At 38.2% G+C, this 23724-nt stretch overlaps 3 protein-coding genes and 1 long non-coding RNA gene across 8 annotated transcripts in view; 2 read left to right on the top strand and 2 right to left on the bottom strand.

Moving 5' to 3' along the window:
* Positions 1–2730, bottom strand: part of LOC108894912 (transcription factor SOX-6) — a 99593-nt gene extending 96863 nt beyond the window's left edge. For 2 of the 4 annotated variants that reach the window (XM_018693541.2, XM_018693537.2), the window contains exon 1: positions 2059–2729. The gene's annotated coding sequence lies outside the window, so the exon portion shown is untranslated. Of the gene's footprint in view, positions 1–556; positions 1377–2058 lie in introns of those variants that run through there. The other 2 variants (XM_018693540.2, XM_018693538.2) reach the window with 2 other exon arrangements.
* Positions 2731–4613: 1883 nt separating this feature from the next.
* lg10h11orf58 (linkage group 10 C11orf58 homolog) lies at positions 4614–7898 on the top strand. The gene is made up of 5 exons (XM_018693543.2): positions 4614–4782; positions 5922–6005; positions 6170–6230; positions 6454–6563; positions 7284–7898. The coding sequence occupies exons 1-5, from the start codon at positions 4729–4731 to the stop codon at positions 7506–7508; spliced, it is 534 nt and encodes a 177-aa protein (XP_018549059.1). The 5' UTR covers positions 4614–4728; the 3' UTR covers positions 7509–7898.
* Positions 7899–8648: 750 nt separating this feature from the next.
* On the top strand, positions 8649–16748 carry LOC108894911 (NLR family CARD domain-containing protein 3). Its single transcript, XM_018693536.2, has 10 exons — positions 8649–8785; positions 9820–9971; positions 10096–10197; positions 10791–10845; positions 11051–11261; positions 11501–13313; positions 13780–13947; positions 14106–14273; positions 14355–14401; positions 15018–16748. The coding sequence occupies exons 1-10, from the start codon at positions 8696–8698 to the stop codon at positions 15560–15562; spliced, it is 3351 nt and encodes a 1116-aa protein (XP_018549052.1). The 5' UTR covers positions 8649–8695; the 3' UTR covers positions 15563–16748.
* A 6069-nt stretch (positions 16749–22817) lies between these two features.
* LOC127142885 (uncharacterized) overlaps positions 22818–23724 on the bottom strand; it is a 17559-nt gene continuing 16652 nt past the window's right edge. For both annotated transcript variants that reach the window (XR_007813986.1, XR_007813985.1), the window contains one exon: positions 22818–23022. This is a non-coding gene — a long non-coding RNA (uncharacterized LOC127142885). The remainder of the gene's footprint in view (positions 23023–23724) is intronic.

A 23724-nucleotide genomic window follows, 5' to 3' on the forward strand; every position in this document is an offset into this window, starting at 1 on the left:
TTATCAGGACTTTGCGTTTCCTGTTAAACTCGTTTTTATACGTGTGTGATCTCTCTCTCTCTCTCTCTCTCGCTCTCTTGCTCTGTCTCTCTAAAAGCTCCTTATCTGCAGGCGAGCAGTGGCTTATCTTGGAGGTGTAGTGTGGCTCTAAATGTGGGGAACACCCTCAAATGACTCTATCAGTCTTTTCCAGGCCGTTGTCGTGTGCTCTGTCCTCCCGTACCCCCTGTCACATCCTCACCGTGAACCCGGGGCAAACCGATTGTCCGAGGCTGCAGACTCTCCAGCCCCGGGGTAAGACTCTGTCCCTGCATGCACGACTCGAGTTCACACACACACACACACACACACACACACACACACACACCCGCAATTAACTTCATACACAACCATCTCTGTCACTCTACCAGGCTGCGTAACTGACAAGTGAAACTGACACCTTTCATCGTCCAGAAAGTTAAGAGGCACGGTCCAAACTTTTTTCCTTAACGATGTAACATAAAGAAAGGCAACGACCGCACTGAAAATCATGTAGGAGGGAAAAGGAAAAACTTACAGACTAATTTCTCAACTCTCCCGCCGTGCTGGGACACTGTCCTGTTTCCCCCGGTATTGTCTCCCAGTGGATCCGCGTTAAGACTCAGAGTCTATTTTAACATATGACTCACGCATTCTTCTAGGGTCAGTCGCCGTGACCTCCGGGGGGGAAAGTTAACTTGGGCCCTAAAGACGTCCCTCTTCCTCCCGCTCTCCTCCTCTCTGTAGTCTATTTCTCTCTCTATTGTACTCCGGTTCACGCGGAGTGAAACACAGGGTCACCACAGGATTCGCTTGAAATGTGCGTCTCTGGAAGTGCAGCGGAGCCGGGGACGCGCACGAGGACCAGAGAGGTCCGGCAAAGCGCGAGGCGTTCACGATTACGGACAGAAGGCTACCGCTGTGTGGCCGAAGAGGAAACTACTGAGAAATCATCCCACAGACTCCAGCAGGTCTGAATGGGATGACTGCAGAAACCCTCTGATTACTTAAAAATACTTTCTGATAAAGATTCTTTAAAATCAAAGTTCAGTGGCTCTCGGGAAGTTTTTAATTTACTACACCAGCTTGGCCATTTAATGCAAAGCTCATCTGCATACAGAGCTTCAGAGACTCTTTCTAAATGTCTCTTAATGGGTTCTGAGCCTATTGAACCATTTTCTGGTGCTACAGAGCCGCTGAACCACTTCTGTTAATAGCGCGTGACAGGGATGCAGTGGAGGATGAACCCCGTTAAACTCAACTTTATCCTCTTCTTTTCTTGCACAATATAACTGCATCTTTTATGGCTGAAATTAACCTTGAATACCTTTAATTTGGAGCACATAGGTTAAAAGCTCAAACTGGGAAAAGGAGATGGAAATTCATTAGTTAAGACATGTTTGGAAGTCAGATTTGTGTGGTTTGCAGGGTCACAGATTTAATGTTGGAATTTTATTTTTAACCCTGAGATAAGTCTCAGTGGAAAGTAGTGCAAAATCAGAACTTTTTGCAAAGTTTTTTTTAAATAAATATGCTGCACAGTTTGTGTGTGCTTAATATAAACTTAATATTGGTTATTATGAGACAAAATAACCAATATTTCTAATACTTTTAACTGTGTCATACAGTACAACTAATATAGACGTATTAAAAATAAATGCATTACCTTCTGATAGTCGTTATTACATAGTTTTATTGCTAACTTACTTTTATGATTTTTTTGTTGTTGTTTCTTGTTTGAAGTCAGTTGTGACATTAATAAATTACAGAATATTTTAGTTATTATGTAATAAATACGCTCCAGAACTTTTCTGATTCTGAGTTAGTTTTTGCAGGTCATGTAGGGTCGACCGAGTCTAATCACAGCCCAACCGCAGGTTTAAAGACACTGATGCAGCCTGAATCTGCTGCTGTCATCGCTGTTTGTTGTGAAGCAGAGATAACCGGAGTGTGCACCGACTTTCAAAACAAGCAGCCCACAGGACGTGCCGGGTGACGGTCCCGGTGCTGCCCACACTGATGCAACAGGACGTTTCTTACCTGGATCCACTGATTCGACACCTCGCTGCGTCTTCCCTCTTGCAAACTTGCAGATTATTCGATGCGATGACGAACGGAGTTTCAGCGCTGAGACCAAAACGAGAGGAGTCAGTTCAAACAGCCTTCAAATCCCGTGCGTAAAGTCACCATCGCTGGAGCGTGTCAGGGACTTTGGTAACTCCTCTGTTTGCGCTCCGCCGAGGATCACAAAGTAAAAGAGAACACTTCAGCGTCGTTGTCAGAAGAGAGTCTGAGCCCGAGGAGCTGTCATTTGGAGGATTTTCCTTTAAAAAAAAGTATTTTAAGTTACTTCCCGTCCAGCACTATGTGGAGGTTAAGTGAGAGTGCGGGGCAGTGTCGGGTAAAGAGGCAGAGGCAGGATAACCCCTCCTCTCTCTCTCTCGCTCTCTCTCTCTTGCTCTTGCTCTCTCTCTCTCTCTCTCTCTCTCTCTCTCTCTCTCTCTCTTTATTTATCTGTCTCTGTCTGAGTCACTTTCTTTGTGTGCATTGTTCATTAAAATAGAACACAAGTTATACCTCTGAACTTCATCTGAACTTTTCTCTTCACCTCTGTCTCTTCCTCTTTTCTCTGTAGGTGCATGTAGTTAATGCGCGTGTGTTCTGGTCACCTGCTCTTGGTCAACAGTTAATAAAGAGTATAAATAACACAAATTGTTGCTTTTATTTCTTTTGTTTAACTGTGGGCACATTTTTATTACAAAGTTTTTTGTATGAGTCAGAAATCAAACAAACTTAAAAACACAAATATTTATAATATAAGTAAATAATTCTTTAATACTGACTTTAAAAATGTCTGTGGACTGTTTTTATATAAATCTATATCAACAGTTTTCTTTCTGTTAATATTTTGCATATGTGATTAGGATATTTCTCACCGCTGTTGGTTTGTCATTAAAACATTTTCAAAGTCTAATTGAGAATGAAATTTCAAATCAAGTTTGTAATTAAAAATAAATCGCCTTCTCTTTTCGATAATTTCCTCTCCCATCTTCTCTAAAGCCTAGCTGATATTTTAAAGTCTCAAAAGTGTGATTATTCTTCATTTTGCTCAAGAAAAAAAAGAATTTATGGAAATTAGCACAGGAAAATATCTGGGTTCAGTTTGGTTAATTAGACAAAGCATGTTAAGCTCATCAAAAAGGACCTTAAGCGCAAACGCAAACTCTTCTCGTTTAATGTGTCGATTATTGTGTGGCACAAATTGAGTTTTAGCGTCCTGTCAGAGGTGTGAGCTCCTCTGGGCTCTGTCCTTATTACATTTACTCTTACGCCACCTTTTGGCGGTTTAAATGCAAGTCATCCAGTCAAGGGTTTATTTTACACTGTATCACCCCACAAAGTGAAGGTTGTGAGCTGATATCTAAATGCTTAAATGTTATATATAACAAATATAAATATATAACATTTAACCATCTAGATATCATGCTTCCTAACCTTCAGTAATATGAATATATACTAACACTATTTCTATGTTATTATGCATGGATTGTTTGAAGCCTACCTGTCCCTTCATAGGCATGATGGTCTCTGACGTCGAATAAAGTGGCGCAGAAATTACTCCTAAAACCCGGAAGTAAGCTAGCATCGTAGCACCAGGGTTTCCTCGTCCCAATCAAAGTGGTTTTGGTTTAATGCCTGAAATAAGGTCTGTGGCTAACACAAGCTCGAGATATTTTCACGTTTTGTTCTACTGCATAAAATACACCACTGGGAAGCATTTACGTGTTACAAAAAAGGTTGCTAAGTGGCTAAATGAGACTACAGATGTTGTCGTCATAAACCGCATATGAAAACCGATCTACTCACCAGTCCGCCTTTACAGCCTCGTTGTGTTAATATTCACGCTCTTACAAACTATTACTAACTTTCTAAGAGGAAATGCATCTAGGAGAAGGTTAACACGCTAAATTAAGTTACAAGTCGGAAGCTTAGTGGTGACGCCGATACGACTGTTGGTATAGTTTGTTTGGCTTTTACGTTGGACGGTTGCATTAGCCACAAAACAGTGCTGTTAATTTGTTAAGATTGTCTTTCTGAACAAAACATGTAAGTATCACAAACTTTTGTTGGTCACTCAGCTTATTTTCTAAAATAATGCAAAAACCAATGAAAAAATCGCATTGGCTTTTCTATGATGCTAACTTCCGGGTTGGCCTACAAAATACGTCATCCGTGCGCCATTTTTTTTTTTTTTTTTTTTTTTTTTTTTTTTTTTTTTTTTTTTTGTTCTACTGTGTTGGTCTCGAAATATTTTGCCTGGCCTAAATCAGCCCAGTACACCCCTACTTTCACTCAGTTTGCTGTTATTTGCAGTGTTATCAGTTTATTACACCTAAATATTGTAGTGTAATAACAGTTCTGCTACAATTCGTACCTTCATGAAGGTTATGATTGGATGGAGTGGACAAAATAATAAAAACGCCTGTCACAAAAAAGCAGCACCAATGATCACATAGTTGGAGGTTGCGGTGGGGCTGTAACGTAGACCACCGGTGAGTGGCAGCTAGAGAGTCGAGAGTCGTCTACAGCACAAGCGAAGAAGAAGACGAAGGAAGTGACGACACGGACGAGTGTTGACAAATCCAGCTATCTTGTGCTAGTTCGGTGGCATGATATTTTACTGACATTTTACTAAAGTTTTCGTCCATAATGAGTTCTCCAGAGGACAGACATGGAACAAAACGACCTGCATCTCCAAGTCAAGTGAGTAAAGTAATAAAAACAGAGCACAATTTATAGACGGAAGCTTTAAATCACTTAGACGAGGCTAGCGTCATGTTAGCCTGTTTGCTAACGTTAGAGCAATATCTTGAAACCAGAGCACGTTTCTTGTCTGGTCAACTGACTGGACAAAGTTTACTCGCCTTTATAGTTTGATCTGAAACGTTCTTGCGTAAAACAAGACACACTTTATCTAATTTTGTAACAAATCGGTTTGAGACAAAACGATAGCAGTTTTTTAATCGAGGTGTTCTATTCAGTAAGTAATAATGGCTGGAAATCACGCAATAATTTCCTTTTACTTTACCCATAGCGTTGTATTCTCAATTGTAAACAACAGCATTAAGATGCCCTGACCACCAGTACGAAAAGTATTTATATGTTTCAGTCTCTGGTTGGGCTAATGCCTAAAATATATCAAAAAGAGCCATTTGAATGCATTATTTTCTTTGACCGCCTAGGCGAAGTATAGGTGTTCTTTGTGTTTAAAGAGGTCTGCAAGTCTTGGATGTCTACACCAGGTGTATTCGTTAGAGCAAGGGAGTTCAGTTTGAGTTAGCAGATGTTGGGGAGCACGCGGTTCTTACCGCAATCCACTACTACAAGCAACGAAGTGGAATAGAACTCAAATTTTATTAATCCGTGTATGTACTGCTCCATCTTCTACCTACTGATTTAGTGAAGTTTTTTAAAACTATATTTGTTTTTTATTTTTTGTTAGTGAGGTTTTTTGGGTACATTTTGCTTATACCTGTATTAGAAACTTTGTGCACAGGCTGCTTACTTTTTCTCTACTTTTTCTCTCCCTGACCACAGTGAGCACAAGTCACATAATGTGAATCACATAATGTGGTTTTAAATTGCCACTTAACCCTACAGATAGTTGACAGTGCCACAGATGTACTGTATCGTTTTTATGATTTAAGACTAAACTTTTATAGTGTGTCACAGAGGTAATGGAACAGCTAGCCCTGTTGGTTAGAAACAATTTCTGCTGTGTTGTAAGTATGTAATGTAAAATAACTGTATTTAATCTAATGACAGGAGCATTATATTTTTAGTGCAGTTCTGCTTTTATTGAACAAACAAGTCTTTAAGATAATAATGTTTTGCCTTGGCAGGATGGGTCTACTCAGTGGGCCTCAGCTGATCTGGGAAGTGATGAGAGGAAACAGAAGTTCTTACGGTTGATGGGTGCTGGCAAGGTTTGTTTTATGTCATGTAGATCACTTTACATTCAGTTCACTTTACTGTATATCTGTAGTCCATAGCAAGAAATAAAAAATCTTTGTGTAGTTTGTCACTGTCACTACAACCTTTTGGAGAAGTTGTGACAATTGATTTAAATATGATCATTTCTGTTCTCCAGAAAGAACACACGGGACGTCTCGTCATTGGTGACCACAAGTCAACATCCCACTTCCGTAGTGGTAAGCTTCATTGTTTAGCTTTTGTAAAAAGTTTGTATTTGTTCTGCTCATGTAAGAAATGTCCAAGCTACTGTCCCATGCCACTTTCCCATGGTGCCTTGTCCTTATGCCCTATGCAATTAACCCCACTTTCCCACTACACATCCGCCGCACAGATCTATCCATGCATGGATAGGCCTGTAATGGCTGGGTGTGCTTGCTGTGACTGGTGTCTCCTCTGCAGGACAGGAAGAGAAGAAGATCAGTGAGCAGCTGGAGATACAGTACCAGCAGGGCATGGATGGGAAGCTGTCAGGCCGGAACCGGAGACACTGTGGCCTGGGTTTCAGTGAGGTGAGGACTCTCTCAGACCCAGAAGAGAGGGCATAGGTGAAATGTGTGGAATATGGCTGCCTCAATTGGTTTGTTTGTTTTATTGTGTGACTTTCAGTAATGGCAGAAGTATTCAGATTCTTCAGATTTTACGTATTCCTTCAGCAACTATTCTGCTTGATAAAATTGCTTCATTGGTCAATGGAGTCTGGGAGTGATATATAGCAGATTTTTGTCTCTATCTAGTACTTATTCCCAAAAACATGGGAATATAAGATACAGGCAACCAGATTCTTCTAGATGACCCGAAAGTTTGTGTATTTTCACATAGTTTTAGACAGTAACAGATGGCAGACTGTGCAACATTTTAGTTTTCTTTTTGTCTTGACTGTAAGAAGTTTGCTAAAGGGGCAAGTCACTCCTTGTCTTTTGTATTGTCTTTCATGTGTCAAATTATGTGTGCAGAGCAGGGTGTGACTGCTAAAGAGCATACATAAGCTGTAATTGTTCCTTATGTAAGTAAATAAAAAGGTAAACATCTGCTAACACTGAACAATTTTCAAATATGTTGCCTTTTAATCTCACAGTCGTTCAGCAAGGAAATTATCAGATCCAGATCCAGCAGGATCACTGCCAAAATGTTTTTGCCTCTGTCTGAAATATGTGTACAAAAACAAAGAACAAACGAACAAAAAAATCTTCATCTTTAAACACTCTTTATGTTTTTCTGTTTATTCCCAGCCTGAGCCACAGCTGCCGTCGATTCCCACCCCACCAGGGGACAGTCAGACAAAAGAAACTGAACCAGAGAAGTCAACCAGTGAAAAAGAACCGACAGATGCCCAGGAGGAAGTCTGCGATCCCATCTCTAAGGAACAGACCTCAGACCAGGCCAAGCCCAGCTCTGACGGCGGGAGTGAAGAACGGAAACACAATTACAAAATGGCTTTTGTGAAGTCCACGTAGGACTAACGGGACGGGCAGGGAGAAATTTGTTTTTGTAATCTCAAATTTGTACATTTTGACATTACTCATTTAACTGTCGGCGATCATTCGTCATTTTAGTTCTTTTACTGTGTAGAAATGGGTTCTCTACACAAGCACTCACCTCTGGCCAACACTGGTGTGCATGCTGTCAAAAAATGAAAACATCAGTGTTTGTTTAGTGGTGTTGTATCATGTCAAGATGGCAAATGGTCTGTTTTTTATTTAGTTTGAGCATTTTAACAGTCTCTGTATTTGCCATGAATTGTGTTGGATGAAATAGGGTCACATGCCTTTCAGAATGATCGGTATACACATTGTGGATTTTGTGATTTCTCGTTTGAAAGCCAATAAAAGGAAGTGTCAGTTGTACTGATTGTTGTTTTTCATTCTACAACTACAGTTTCTCTCCAACAAAAGAGATGGTTTCTGTTAAGGTTGTACTTGTGTTCTGCATTATGTATTCTTGTGGATGAAAAGTAAACCCACTCTGTGTTTGTTTTGTGCAGGATCTAAAGAACAGAGCAAAGGGAACAAAGTAAACTGCCCAGAGAATCCCGATGAATGAAACGAGGTAAAGGTAAAAGTCATTTAAAATGCACTGAAGCTCATTCGCTAATGAGGTTGTTAATTTGATTTTGACAGGCATGGTGGAAATGTTAGTCACCAAGATGATGGAATATTTTAGTTGGAAACTGGTACTACAGATAGATAATATCAGGGGTGCCGCCAATCCTGAAAAATCTGCTGACATGCAACATTATGTGTGGAATTCAGTATTTGGTGCCAGACTGACACCCTTTGTAAGAGTTGGGCTAGAGGCCATCTTTCAAGTTTAAATGTCATTTTAATGGTAAAATTCTTGAATGGAATTTTTTCTTAACATTAAATAACTTGATACTCTTCAAATATACATTAATCTCAATTAAAATAATATAATTATAGACTGGTATAATAAATATACATACCAACTAGGAAATAAACAGCTGTCAAAGTGCAAATGGAAAAGCCTGATGGTGACCCTTAAAATAGACTTAACTTCACCTTATACCAACTTATTTACCTACAATCCAGTTTATGGGTAAATTAGTTGATCTTGTGCATAATGTTTGAAACTTTGTGAAACCAAAGCAGTAACGCACGTTGAAACACACCAACCAACGCGGCTGATGAAACATCCTGCTCTGTCAGGAACAACAGTAACAACAGGACATCGAACATCGCGGAAGAAATTAAAATCGCAGGATGCGAAGCAGCGGGTAAGACGCGTCTTGTGCTTTCGCAAACAGAAATTAATAGAAGAGACTCATGCATTAGTTAATCGTAATTGGATTAGTTTTGAACTATTTTGGATCAACTGTAGGCACTAACTGCAGTCGCTTTCCAAAGCCAGAAAGCAGAAATGTTCATCTGTGTTTTAAAAACAAACCGACGCAGGTCAATCTGTATATAAAGATGTAGATTGAGGATAATTTTCTTTTGTGGCCTGAATGTGAACCGAGCACCAGCGAGCACATAAGATTGCGTTGATTTAACGTTAACGATACATAGTGAGAATGAAAACAACATGAAATGAAACCGAAACGGCCACAACTCAGGCCTGAGGTAGATAAAAATATAGGCCTATTCAGATCTATATTTGCTAGGCTATAATTTCAGTTTGTGTAGCTAAATGCAATATGTTAAATATTCTATATTGAAGTACATATTTGAATGAAATCCGTATCTCATAAGTGGGTATTGTTAATGTACGTAACAGCACACGTCTGCCGTGAAGTGTTCGCTGTTTGGATAGGGCTCATCAAATGTGCTCCCCAAATGCGTCATGATAATGTTAGAATGTGTGCCTCAGTATTATTGCTTTCTATGAATATTTATTTGATAAATATTGTGATTTTTTTCAATTGTTTCCATGTCATGTGACCCAGTGGTTCAAAATCAAGAGAAATAAGATAATCCTTTATTAGTCCCACAATGGGGAAATTTACAACAAAGAAATGTTGTAATCCATAGCTCAGATGGTGTTTACCTCTAATATTTGTCATAAAATACTTCCTAACTTAATAAAAGATACTCAGACATGTGGCTCTGTGGTATTTACGTTAAATATCCAAGATCATTTTTAAACACTTATTTGCCCTAGTGTCCACTTGACATTCCCTCAATCCAGTCTGATCCAGTATAGTATGTTGAGGGATTCAACACAGGTTCAAATGATTGAGATATTCCGAGATTAAATGTAAATAGAGCATTGAGTTTAACCACTGTACAAAATTTACCTTGTCTCTTTAAGACAAAAATAGGTATTGCCTTCAAAATGGATGCTGCTGAAGAAACTGAAAAGTTTCCTGATAGATCACAGTTGCCTCCCGCATCCTGTGTGTCCATGAAAAGTGATGGCTCCATGAAGAATCCTCTCAATTTCACCAAGGAAAATACAGATAGGTACATACTGACTTTGTTCAAATGTATAATATCTACACAACCATTGCCTGGATTTCCCTGACAATTGATGCAGGCACCTACTGTCCAGTGACAATAAATTCTAATGCCTTTTTTTTCTTTGCAGCTCAGTTAAATTTGAGAAATCAGACGTGACTGCATTAAGCAGTGTGTCCATGAAAAGTAACGCTGCCACAGAGAATCGTCATGACTTCACCACGGAAAATAGGTAATATAGTATATATATAATGGGTACATATAGCCTCTTTTGGGTCTTTAACTGTGTTAGTTCTGTGGCTCTAGGGTTTGAAATGATGGGCTGTTGTCAAACTGTCTTTTTTGCTTAGGAAAGTTCCTAACTGACTAAATGTCTAAGAAGTGGCAGCCATGATAAGAGCTGGTTCAAATTCTCTAAATTCTAAGGAAAGCAATGCAATGCTTCCTTTATTATTACCTTTAGTATCGGATACACTGGACCATCCTTTATGAAAGGAAAGGATATAATGCTGTTCCTCAATTCATTGTAGCAGCAACATTTAAAGAGACCCACCATAACATCCACTGTCTGATAATTACATAATTGAAGTTTATTCAGATTCTTGTAGCACTACGACTGTCTTTTCTTAAGTCACATTTTTCCTTGGCCATGTGACATCAAAGGCATTTTAAATATTGTATTAAATCTATAGAAACACACTATATTTTAACTTTGTATTAGTGAATGAATCAACCAGTCAATCAGTGGCAATATTGTTTTAAAAGAGGCTGCTTTCTACCAGATTTGATTAATCTTGAAATAACATTTTCAATATTTATCTCAAGAGTCCAGCATGACTGTTTGGAATCAACAGAGATGGATGGAAATGCCATATTTAAGGTGGGTGGTCTCTAATGTCTGTACTGAAAATATGGCTAAAATAACTATATGTCATCTTCACAAGAATGAAGTAACAGTGGTAATGATATATTTTTCAGAAACAACAGTGAATTTGTTGATTTTCTTTTTGTCTTTAGAATAAATCAGTCAGAATTATCTTGGATGTGAACCCAATGCATGAAGTCATTCTACTTTTCCATTACAGTTGGTGGAAACCCACGGCATGAACATTTTTAAGAGTGAGCTGAAAAGGTATGAAAGGATGCTCTTTCCACACCAATCACAATCTTCTGAGGGAGAAAAACAGGACGAAGACAGCTTGATTACTGAAGATGCCAGTGAGGGGGTTCTGAAGATAACATTGCACGTCTTAAAGGAAATGGGTCACAGTGCTCTTGCAAACAAACTGGAGAAACGTAAGTACCAAGAGGACAGTAGTTCTCGGTTGTTCACACCTGGTACATATGCACAACAGGAACAGTCTAAGAGCTTTTTGATCACACCTAATATTATCGTATTTTATATTTAATAATTCTCATGCCAAATTTTATGAAAATCAATGAATTTGGTGTTTTTTGATGTTGATGGTGGAAGAATTTGATCATTAACTTCTACTACACCAACATTACGTTCTTGTTTTGTTTTCTTCAACTAGACATTTATGGTGAGCTTGATGTCTGCCAGCGTAAACTCCGACACAAATTGAGAAAGTTTGAATACATTTTCGAGGGAGTAGCACAGCATGGGAACCAGACACTTCTGAGCAAAGTGTACACCAAGCTCTACATCACAGAGGGAGTCAGTGGAACTGTTAATAATGAACATGAGGTCAGGCAGATTGAGGCTGCAACCAGGAGACCAGCAACAGAAGATAAGCCTATCAAGTGTGAAGACATCTTTAAGCCACTACCTGGACAAGATCAGTTCATCAGAACTGTCCTGACCAAAGGAATAGCTGGCATTGGAAAAACTATATCTGTGCATAAGTTTAATCTGGAATGGGCAGAGGGAAGAGTTAACCAGGATATCCAGCTCCTAATTAATCTTCCATTTCGAGAGCTGAATCTGATGAAGAGACACTACACACTTACACAGCTTCTACATCATTTTCTTGCAGAGGCAAAAGAATCAGGAATTTCAGATTTTGGCAAATATAAGCTTGTGCTGATATTTGATGGGCTGGATGAGTGCCGCCTTCCCCTGGACTTTGACCACAATGAGCCTTGCTGTAGTGTCTCAGAGCCAGCAGTAGTGGATGTACTACTGACAAATCTCATCAAGGGGAACCTGCTGCCCTCTGCACACATCTGGATTACCTCCAGGCCTGCAGCTGCAGATCACATTCCATCTTATCTTGTTCATCGTGTGACAGAGATACGAGGGTTCAACGACCCTCAGAAGGACGAGTACTTCAGGAAGAAAATCTCTGATCAAAACATGGCCAGTAGAGTCATCTCACATGTCAAGTCATCAAAGAGTCTCCATATCATGTGTCACATACCAGTTTTCAGCTGGATATCTGCCACAGTTCTGCAGAGCATTTTAGAAGAAACAGACATGGGGAGAGTAAAGGAGGATGGAGGCAGAAGAGAAATGCCTGAGACTCTGGCACAAATGTACACACATTTTCTGTTATACGTGATCAAAACTCGGAAGTATTCAGCAGGAAAGGAGGCATCTGAAGCACAGTCCCAGGTCAAAATGGATGAAGATACCATCTTAAAGCTTGGAAAACTGGCTTTTGAGCACCTGGTGAAAGGCAACTTTATCTTCTATGAGTATGAACTGAATGAATACAATATCAACATCAGTGATGCTGCAGTGTGTTCAGGAGTGTTCACACAGATCTCAAAGGATGGATTTCATCTGGAGAGGGCCTATTGCTTTGTGCATCTCAGCATACAGGAGTTTTTTGCTGCAGTGTACATTTTTCACTCATTCATCTGCTTCAATCAGAACTTGCTGGAACCAAAGGAAACCACCACCATCCAGGAGGCTCCCACTGAAGTAACTGACCTCCTCAAGTGTGCAGTGGATAAGGCCCTCCAGAGTACGAACGGACATCTAGATCTTTTTCTTCGTTTCCTTCTGGGCCTCTCACAGACAGCCAATCAGTCTTTGTTGAGAAGTGTTCTGACCACAATGGGGAGCAGTTCACAAAAAAATGAGGAAATTCTTAAGTATATCAAGGAGAAGATCAGGGAAAGTCCTGCCTTAGAGAGATGTTTCAATCTCTTCCACTGCCTCAGGGAGCTGAATGATCAGTCTCTTTTTGAGGAAGTCCAAAACTACCTGAGCTCTGGTAGTTTGTCAGAAACCGAGCTATCACCTTTACAGTGGTCTACTCTGGCCTACTTGTTGCAGACCTCACAGGAAGAGTTGGTTGAGTTTGACCTGAGGAAATATTCAAGATCAGAAGAGGGTCTTAAGGGGCTATTACCAGTGATCAAAGAATCCAGCATAGCCTTGTGAGTAAAGATCATGTAAACATATTATTTATTTTTAAGCTTAACCAACTTGAATTTTAAACCTAAAAAACACTGTACTTTTTAAAAATTCTAAAGTCTGCTAAGAAAATGTGATTGTTGATCCAGATTTTGGGTTAGTATCATACAGTGATGTCAGATTATTGTAAAGATGCTATTTGTAAGCATTGTAGCAAAAATCAATGGCATTTTGGGATGATTGGCTTTTATTGTCAGAGCTAGTGCTTTTTCAATTGCAAGACCACATTTTAGCTGTTTGATTTGGTTTGTGATATTTTTGTGATATAAAGCAGACCTACAGAGTCTCTGTTAAAAGTGGACCACAGAAACACAATATAGTATGTGGAGGCTACCAATCTTGTGGGTCATTGTCTCATTCCTTTATGATTTTTAGAATCAAACATTCATCAAATTATGCTAACATAAAATAAATTTTTCATTTTTGAAGGCTTAAAGAGTGCAACCTCACAGAGAAATGCTGCAGAGCACTTGGAGAAGCTCTAAGCACTTCATGTCTGAAAGAGCTGGACCTGAATGATAATGATCTGCAAGACTCGGGAGTAGAACTGCTGTCTGTCGGACTAGCAAGTCCAACATGTCGGCTGAAAAAACTGAGGTTTGTGAACAAGTGCTGAAGCTGTGAGAGTAACTTATAAATTACAGCTGAAACAGTGTGTGAAGTGAAAACAGCCAATTTTTAAATATGTTTTTTGAATAAGATTTTGTTTTGCATTCTGTACTCTTAATTTCATTTGTTTTACTCTTCAATTTCAGGTTGGCTTTCTGTGGAGTCACAGAGACTGGCTGCAGGTTTTTGGTTGAAGCTCTAAGGTCCAACCCCTCCCACTTGAAGGAACTGGATCTAAGTTACAATCATCCAGGGCAACTGGGGATGGAGCTGCTGACGTCTGCGCAGAAGGACATTGAACACCTATCCATCAGGTTAGTTTACTTATTCTATAAACTCATTTAGCAGACTTTGTACATTGCAAACAAAACGTTTCTTCTATTTTTTTTTTCTAGCTTGAACGACGATGCGGAGTGCTACTTAAAATCAGCGCTAAAGAAATGTAAGTTTGTTTTTGTTTTTTTATACAAACAAATCAAACAAATAGATGACTAGGGTTGCACCAGTATATCAACCAAATATCAGCATCAGCATATATTTGCCTTTTTAACTGCCATCCATTTTTAACATGTGAAAGAAGGTCTTTTAATTCAATTTAATTCAGTTTGGTTTACATAGTGCCAAATCACAACAGATGTTATCTCAAGGCACTTTTCATATAGAGCAGGTCAAGACTGCACTCTTTATATTATAATATTTACAGAGAGAACATTTATATTAAAGGTTAGTTCATAATTTTGCATGATTGAATTTGTGCTCATTTATAAACATTGGTATCGACTATCAGCCATCGGCCAAATTGTTATTATGAACATCGATAAAGTCCCCGGTACTTCCTTACTATTTCCTTTACACATGGCAGTCAAGAGAAATTAGACTCAAAATGGTAATAAATATGTATTAGTAATGGAGTGGAGTGGAAACACAACTCTGTCCATATATTGCATTTGAGCAAAACTGAAAATGTTCATGTCATTTTAGCATGCAGGACAACAAAGAAAATTAGATATATATTTTTTTTATGTTAGTTTTTATTAATAGTTTTTGTCTTTCATCAGATGCATGTGAGCTTACTATGGAGGTGAATTCAGCCCATTCACAGCTATTGTTTTCTGAAGACTACAAAAAAATGACACGAATGGAAACAGCTCAACCATATCCTGACAGCCCTGAGAGATTTACAGACTGGGGACAAGTGCTTTGTAAAGAGGGTCTGTCCGGTCGTTGCTACTGGGAAGCAGAATGGACTGGAGAATGGACAGGTATCGGAGTGGCTTATAAAGAAATCAGCAGGAAAGCAAAAGGTAATGACTCTGTCCTTGGCTATAATGACCAGTCCTGGAGTCTACGCTACTGTAATGGCAAATACACCGCCTGGTACAACAAGAATAATGCAACCATATCTGTCCCCTACTTCGACTCCAAAAGGGTTGGAGTATTCTTAGATTGGTCAGCTGGCACTCTGTCCTTCTACGTTGTATCATCAAACGCCATGACTCACCTGCATACGTTCCATAACCGATTCTCTGAACCTCTGTATCCAGGCTTCAGGTTGGGAAATCCAAATACTTCATTAACTGTGTGCCAGCCTAAATATCCTTAAATACCCATTTTCAATGTATATGTTCACAAAACATGTACATAGAATAAATCAAGACTGAAAAAATATGCAAATAATACAAACATTATGAGGAAAATGAGTATTTCGGATTTATTTATTTATTTTAAATTCTCGTCAACTATATGTCCCAGTCAAGTTTTCTTGCAGAACTCTCACTAATTGTAAATCTTGTGTAAAACATCATATTTTAAAAGTGCTATTTTAGCTTTAACTTTTTAGCTTTTTTCCCCTTACTCTGAAAAGTTGCTGTCTAGTGTGTGCAAAAATATGCAGTCAGCTAGGCATAACCAGTTAGCTAGGAGTTTCCATCTAGCTACCACTTCACCAATTTATCATTTAGAAGTATACATCCTTATGTGTTGTAGCAGTTTAAAACATGGTGTATGTCTTTAATCTGCGCAGGGCAGGTTATATGATAATAGAACAATATTCAAAGACTAAACTGCATATCTGAACTGCAATATACAACTGAATGTTAATATGCTTTTTAAGGCCAAGTGTATTGCTGCAGATCCCACCCATCCGGGCAACAGACTGTTTGTACTGCTTTCTTCTAGGAAACGGTACAGAAACATAAAAACATGCACCACCAGACTGAAATACAGCTTCTTCCCCAGAGCTGTGAAATCCATCTCCCCCCTGCAGACACACACACACACACACACACACACACACACACACACACACACACACACACACCACTCCCACAGACCACCAGACCCCTGCAGGATCACACACACTCACTCATCAGGCTTTAAAGAAAGACTGGAACTTTCACTGTGCTGCAATTTCTCACATTCCTCCATTGCACATATTATTTTATTTTATATTGTACATATCATTTTTATCTTATTTTGTTCTATACTACTTTATTATTCTTTTGCACATATGTATAGTGTGTTTATAGTTGGTTTTTTGTTTCTGTGTATTTTAAATACATGTAAAATGTATTGTGCCTTCTTCAAAGCCGAAAGCTACCAACAAAATTTTGTTATGTGCAAGCATAATGACAATAAAGAATTCTTGATTAACTATTACATCATATTCCAATGTATATGAGTTGATTGATAGGACCATGATCATTGTGTGACAGTGTTGAAAAAATGTACAGTAGAGATTAAATGAGCATGTCAAGCCAAACAATGAAATAAATAATGTCAAAACGTTACTGCTGTTATGTGAGCACACTGGCAACGGCTTTTGTTTTACTTTTTATTAACTGATGAAAATGCAGACCAAATCTACTCTTTCTACTTTTTTTTATGACCTTTCCCGTTGTGCTGGTAGGAATTGTATCACAGTGAGGATGCACAGTAATGCAGGTGGGCAGGTCATTCCCACAAAATTATCCAGGAAATGGTAAGGCATTCTGAGCCATTCCCCTGATTTGGCACACTGACTCTTTTGTAGGTACAGACAATTTTAAATGAAGTTTAACAAAGGACTTTTCCTTTTTTCAGGATCCAGCTGAGATCACTGGCAGTTTGGGGGGGGAGTGTTCTCCATCTGCTGCGTTGCACATATTCATTTAACTGGTGGTATGTTTGGATTTTACCTACTAATACACTGTCTCGATTCTGACTTAAAACACAGCCCAGCTCACAAGCTATGACAACAGTAGCCATATACTGCGCAAATTCAGTGGGCCGCATAACGCGGAAGTAAACCCGGAAGTCAGAAACTTTTTCGGCGTACAACTCTGATAGGACTGAATGGGCGCCATTTTCGACGCGGTATCCAGCTCTAATAATACCATAGACCGTGAATAATACCCCCATGCATGCTTAGAATGCATCTAAGGGTTCTCTCCGTTTTTACGTATTTTAAGACCAATCATATGCGGTTGCTAGGCGGACCAGAACCGGGCGGCCGGTAACAGCGCTTTTCTGCCAATGTTAGCAGACGTATGTCTCAAAGCGAAGTCGGAAAACAGATTCAAACTAAGTATGATCCGTTGCTTACTACTACTGGTACTGTGAGAAAATGTCGTTACCGAATGGGTCTGGATGCTAAAACAAACTCTGGAGCTGTTTTTTTTTTTTTTTTGTCGAACAGGAGTGAGACTGGACGCTGAACACACCTGCGGCGCATAGGTAAGGCAAACAGTTAGCGGCTAGCGTTAGCATTAACGTTATCGGAGAACATTAGCATTGCCTTGTAATGATATCTTTAATTCCATTTTCAGTCGTTTATATCGTGTGGGAACGAGTGAGCGTTACTGTGACTGAGGCATCCCTGACATGAGTTGTGGTCACCTGACGTGAACAGCTCTTGGTACTCTGTGTAAGTCTGTTTGTAGTTGTTTACAGTCACTGCACTGACATTCTGCGTCTCTTTGTCATTTTGTGTTCCATTTTAACTCCGTTTATGGTTGTTTATCATGTCATTGTCATCTATTTGTGCCTATTGATGGTCATTTTATGTCATATTGGGTCTTTAACTAGCTGTTTTATACCTGGGTGTTAGCATTAGCATTAGTGTCGAGCATTAGCATTAGCCTTAACTTCTAAAGATGTCTCTGGGGCTTCTTCCCTTTTTGTCGCTTTTATTTGCGTGGTTTAATGGCTCATTTTTTGTCTCTGTCGTTTTGTGTGTCTTTGTAGCTTTGTGGTAGTAATCTGTCCATACCCATTGATCCTATGTTTGTTTGTTGTGACTTGAGACTTTATTTGGCTCTGTTTTGTGTAAAATACAAGCTTGAAAACAATTTTAACCCTGTGCTTCTCCACAAGTTTTAAGCCTCAAAAGTAGGTCACAATATATGAGCTGAGATTACTGTTAGAAATGATTATAAAAACAATTTTAAAAAATAGCTTCTGTTACTGAGATCAATAAAGTCATATTCCAGTGACATAGTTAATTTATTCACCTCAAAGTGTGATTGTTAAGGTTCTAGTGTTTAGTTTTCAGTGTTGTATTCTTTTATGCTGTTTGTCTGTCTACACTGGGAACTATTCTTAGTCATAATGTGATCATAGTGGTCATTTTATTTTTATTTTTATTTCTTCCAGGTGTCACCACTTCGCCTGTCGACAGTCACAGAGACATCATCCACGATCAGAGACATTGTCCATGATCGCAGAGAGATCGTCAAAAGTTGAAATGATGGAGTCCCCCTATTTGATCATCATCCATGATGGCAGAGACATTGTCCACGATTGCAGATAGTATTCATAGAATGGAGAAGTTCTTTGAGACCAGGACAGAGGCCCCCCCAGATATCATGGTCCATCATTGGAGAGATGTTGTGGATGTGGGAGACATTGTCCACGATCACAGAGACATGTGCAAAAGTCAGTAGTGATGGAGTTCCCCAATTTGACAACATCGTACACAATCACAAAGACATTGTCCATAATCTCAGAGACATTGTCCGTGTTCACATTCTTCATACAATAAAGAAGTTCTTTGAGACCAGGACAAAGGCCTCCAGGTAATTCACAAACACCTTTACATCAACTGTCCAACACAGAGCACTGACATTAAATTATATATCTTCAGTATTTGAAGTCTGAATAGTTTGATTTGTCACAAAAAGACAACTCATTATTAAAGTTTATTTACATAGTTCATGACTGTACAGTTCAAAGAAAATGAAGAATTTAAACATCAGCCCTCTGTCTCTCTCTCTCCCTCCCTACCTCTCCCTCGGTCTTGCTCATTCTCACTCTCTCTCACTATCTCTGTCTCCCCCTCTCTCTTTCCCTCTCTCTCCGTCTTTCTCATTAGTACAGTAAATAATAAAAATGTGAAGAAGTTATTCAGTTCAGTGTCACACTAGAAACATTGTCATTTTGCTTCTTTTTAGCTTCTAGTCAAGTTAAAATTATACCTGAATTTTTTGAGGAAAAAAAATATTTCCATCCATTGCTGTGTGAATATCAGGAGCTGGTGGAGCCAATTCTCCAGTCAGAGCAGCATCTTCTGTCTTATTGTTTAAAGCAGATTTAACTCTTGGACTGGTTCTGAATAACCCAGAACCAGTTAGTCCACACTCTGGTTTCTTTGTAGAATTAGTGTCTTTTACTTCTCTATCTTTTGACAGTTTGAAGTTCAACACCCAGAAACATTCTGTGCTTTTATTTTGATGTGTCAAAAGTCACAGATTTATATTAATGTTTGTTGTGTTTTTCTCCACAGGAATCAACCTTTAACCATTAACTTACCTTCGGCGTCCTGTGCATGGCCACATCCAAGAGTTCCTCACTGACCGATAAGTCTGCCTTCACACCTCATAAAAAATGGCTAGATGCACTGTATCAGTATCGCCAGTGCTTTCATCAGTGGCTAATTAAAAAACCAGAGAAATGCATGCCCCTCTCTGTCATCAGTTTTTCTGCTAGTTCTCTGACTCTGTCTGTGATAGTGTTTCTTGACAAGCTTATATTGTTAAAAGCCTTTCTCTGGTTCACATACCTTCAGGAAAGACTGCTTTAAAAATGTACCTTCTGAAAAACACTTTTAAGATCAGGAAATTTCTTCAGCCACAGTATAACCTTTGCAAACATACTCTGCTGAGAATGCAGCTTCTTTATCTCTTGGAGACTCTGTTGCTTTTCTTGGTGACTAAGGTTAGCATACTTAGCCCCGTGCTTGTCTAAGTGCCGACATAAATTGTATTCCTTGGACACTGCCACTGCCTCATAGCAAAGACGACATACTGGCATGTCTCCATTAAGCACAAACATGTATTCGTTTTCCCATCTCTCATTAAATTGCCCTCTCTCTGCATCAACTTTTTTTTCTTGAACATTTTGGGACTATTTACTTTTTTTAACTAAAAAACTGCTGTAGGAAATGGCTGATATTGAGATATTGAGTTTGACCACTTTGTTATAGTCTCTCATCCCACATTTAATGCAGTGATGAGAAAACATGAGGATAAGCTTATTGAAGTCTTGTAGAGACATGTAAATCACAGAAACTGTTTTTGACGCCTTACTATACTACATTTTTTGATGCCTTACACCTTACTATGACATTTTTTGATATTTTTTGATGCCATACTAGACTATTAAATTTTTATTCCTTACTATGTTACGACATATTTTTCACGGTCTCTGACTATAAAATTACATTTTTTTTTTTTTCACTTTTTTGACACCTTACTATACCATGACAATTTTTTCTTTCTTTTGACACCACCATTTTTTAATGGATTTTGATGCCTTACCATACTATCACAGTTTTTGACACCTTACTATATTATGACAATTTTTTCACTTTTTTGACACTTTACTATACTACTACAAATTTTTCATTTTTCATTTTTGATGCCTAGGTAAACTATGACATTTTTGGACCTTTTTTGACACTTTACTGTACTATGACATTTTTGTGACACTTTTGACACCTTACTGTACTATGACATTTTTTTCACTTTTATGAAGCCTTTCGGACACCTTTTTGACACCATACTCTTTTGACAGTTTTTGATGCCTTACTATATTATGACATTTTTTGACATTTTTGACACCTTACTATGCTATGACATTTTTGCCACCTTACTATACTATGAAAATTTTTCACGGTTTTTGATACTATGACTTCTTTCACTTTTTGACACCTTACTATATCATGACATTTTTTTTTTTGACACCTTACTATGACATTTTGTGATGGATTTTGAAGCCTTACTATACTATTACAGTTTTTGACACCTTACTATATTATTTTTTTTTTCTTTTTTTTTTCAATTTTTTTCTGACGCCTAGGTATACTATGACATCTTTTTTGACAGTTTTTGACGCCTTACTGTAGTATGACATTGTTTTTGACATTTTTCTTCCTTACTTTGTTACTTTTTTTGGGGGGGGGGGATGGTCTCTGCATTAGTATTATAGTATTAAATTTTTTTTTTCACTTTTTTTATGCCGTACTATATTACATTTTTGTGTGGTTCTGGACACCTTACTGTGATATGGCATTTTTTAAATGTTTTTTTTTCTTTTTTGACACCTTACTACAGTAGGACATTTTTAAACTGCTTTTTGATGCCTTACAATACTATGACATATATATATATATTTTTTGACGCCATAGTATACCTTGACTTTTTTCCTCACTTTTTGACACCTTAGTATATTGTATTTCTTCACTTTTTTGATGCCTTAGTATACTACAACATTATTATGCCATTTTTTGATACCTCACCATACTATTACATTTTATGCCATTTTTATGCTTTAATATATTGAATTTTTTTGACACTTGACTGACATTTTTTAAGACAAAAGCACACACATATTCACACACACACACACACCTCTACAGTGTTTGCGGTTAGCGTAAATTTTGTGGTTGTCATTTCCTTTTGGTATTTTGCTATTTCAAACAGTGCAATATCAGTACTTAATCCATTGCTGTATACATAGTCCTGTTAAATACTGTTCATATTATTTAGAGTTTTTACTTTTTGTTATATATTATTTCATATCTTGTGTATATCATACATATTACTGCTTTTACTGCTGCAACCCCTGCTGTAGGACTGATAAAGGATTATTTTACTCTTACGCCAATAAATACATCTGAACATTGAATATTTTGCCGGTCTGTTTAATATTGCGTGAAAGTGAATATTTTTAGCCAGAGACCACTTACGGCCAGGGGTTAGGGTTATGGCTTTTGGCTACTTGTAGCCAAAGGTTAGGGTTAGGGTTAGGTTAACCCTAACCCTAACCTCTAGCTAAGAGTGGTTAAAAGCTGTAACCCCAATCCTAACTTCTGGCTACAAGTGGCCACAAACCTTAACCCTAACCCTAACCCTAACCTACAAGTGGCCACAAACCTTAACCCTAACCCTAACTTTTGGCTACAAGTAGCCAAAAGCCATAACCCTAACCCTAACCTACAAGTGGCCACAAGCCTTAACCCTAACCCTAACCTTTGGCTACAAGTAGCCAAAAGCCATAGCCATAGCCATAACCCTAACCCTAACCTCAACCTCTGGCTACTAGTGGCCAAAAGCCTTAACCCTAACCCTAACCCTAAGCTACAAGTGGCCACAAGCCTTAACCCTAACCCTAACCTTTGGCTACAAGTAGCCAAAAGCCATAACCCTAACCCTAACCTCTGGCTATGAGTGGTCAAAAGCCTTAACCCTAACCTAGGGTTAGGGCTTTTAGCCAGAGATTAGAGTTTTTAGCCTCAGTTATACGCAAGTAGAGAATAGTTGGCATTTCACATTACAAAATCATTTTTGTAATATTAATTAGAAAATACAGAAACTCAAAAGTTAAGCAACAAGACTTTATTGATTCTCTTATAGACAACATTTAACAAACACACACAGCAAGAATAATGACAGATGTTTGACCATTTGGACACACTTTAATACAAAGGTGCGCATATGAGGACATGTTAAAATCTTATACATCTCTAAACATCTTTAAGAACATTTAACCACTTTTGTTGTCCTCTTCAAGTGATGCAGTCTTCTCCTGCAGAGACAGAACATGTTAATCACAGAAACCGTCTGAAGCTCCAAGTGCTGAAACTTTATTACAAATGTGATAGTACTATATTTTTTGGCACCTTACTACACTATGACATATTTTTTGACAGTTTTTGACACATTTTGACACCTTACAGTACTATATTTTTTTGGCACCTTAATATATTATGACATTTCTTGACAGTTTTTGACACCTTACTATTTTATGACATTTTTTGACCTTACTGTACTATGACATTTTTTTGACAGTTTTCAACGCCATACTACACTATGACATTTTTTGAGTTTTTGACACCTTACTATACTATAACATTTTTTGACGCTTTACAGTACTATATTTTTTGGCACCTTACTATACTATGACATTTTTTTTGACAGTTTTCAACGCCTTACTACACTATGACATTTTTTGACAGTTTTTGACACCTTACTATACTATGACATTTTTTGCACTACACTATATTTTTTGACACCTTACTGATACTATGACATATTTTTTGACAGCCTTACTACACTATGATATTTTTTGACAGTTTTTGACACCTTACTATATTATGACATTTTTTGACACCTTACTATACTATGACATTTTTTGACAGTTTTCACCTTACTATACTATGACATTTTTGATTTTTGACACCTTACTATACTATGACATTTTTTGACGCCTTACAGTACTATATTTTTT

Source organism: Lates calcarifer, linkage group LG10, assembly GCF_001640805.2.
Source record: "Lates calcarifer isolate ASB-BC8 linkage group LG10, TLL_Latcal_v3, whole genome shotgun sequence".
In the NCBI taxonomy this organism is placed as follows: Eukaryota; Metazoa; Chordata; class Actinopteri; family Centropomidae; genus Lates; species Lates calcarifer.

Coding starts and splice junctions, on each gene's coding strand:
- lg10h11orf58 (XM_018693543.2), top strand. CDS start 4,729: ATGAGTTCTCCAGAGGACAGACATGGAACAAAACGACCTGCATCTCCA. Junction 6,231..6,453: donor AACATCCCACTTCCGTAGTG/GTAAGCTTCATT, acceptor TCTCCTCTGCAG/GACAGGAAGAGAAGAAGATC. Junction 6,564..7,283: donor GTGGCCTGGGTTTCAGTGAG/GTGAGGACTCTC, acceptor GTTTATTCCCAG/CCTGAGCCACAGCTGCCGTC.
- LOC108894911 (XM_018693536.2), top strand. CDS start 8,696: ATGAAACATCCTGCTCTGTCAGGAACAACAGTAACAACAGGACATCGA. Junction 11,262..11,500: donor TGCAAACAAACTGGAGAAAC/GTAAGTACCAAG, acceptor TTCTTCAACTAG/ACATTTATGGTGAGCTTGAT. Junction 13,314..13,779: donor AAAGAATCCAGCATAGCCTT/GTGAGTAAAGAT, acceptor TCATTTTTGAAG/GCTTAAAGAGTGCAACCTCA.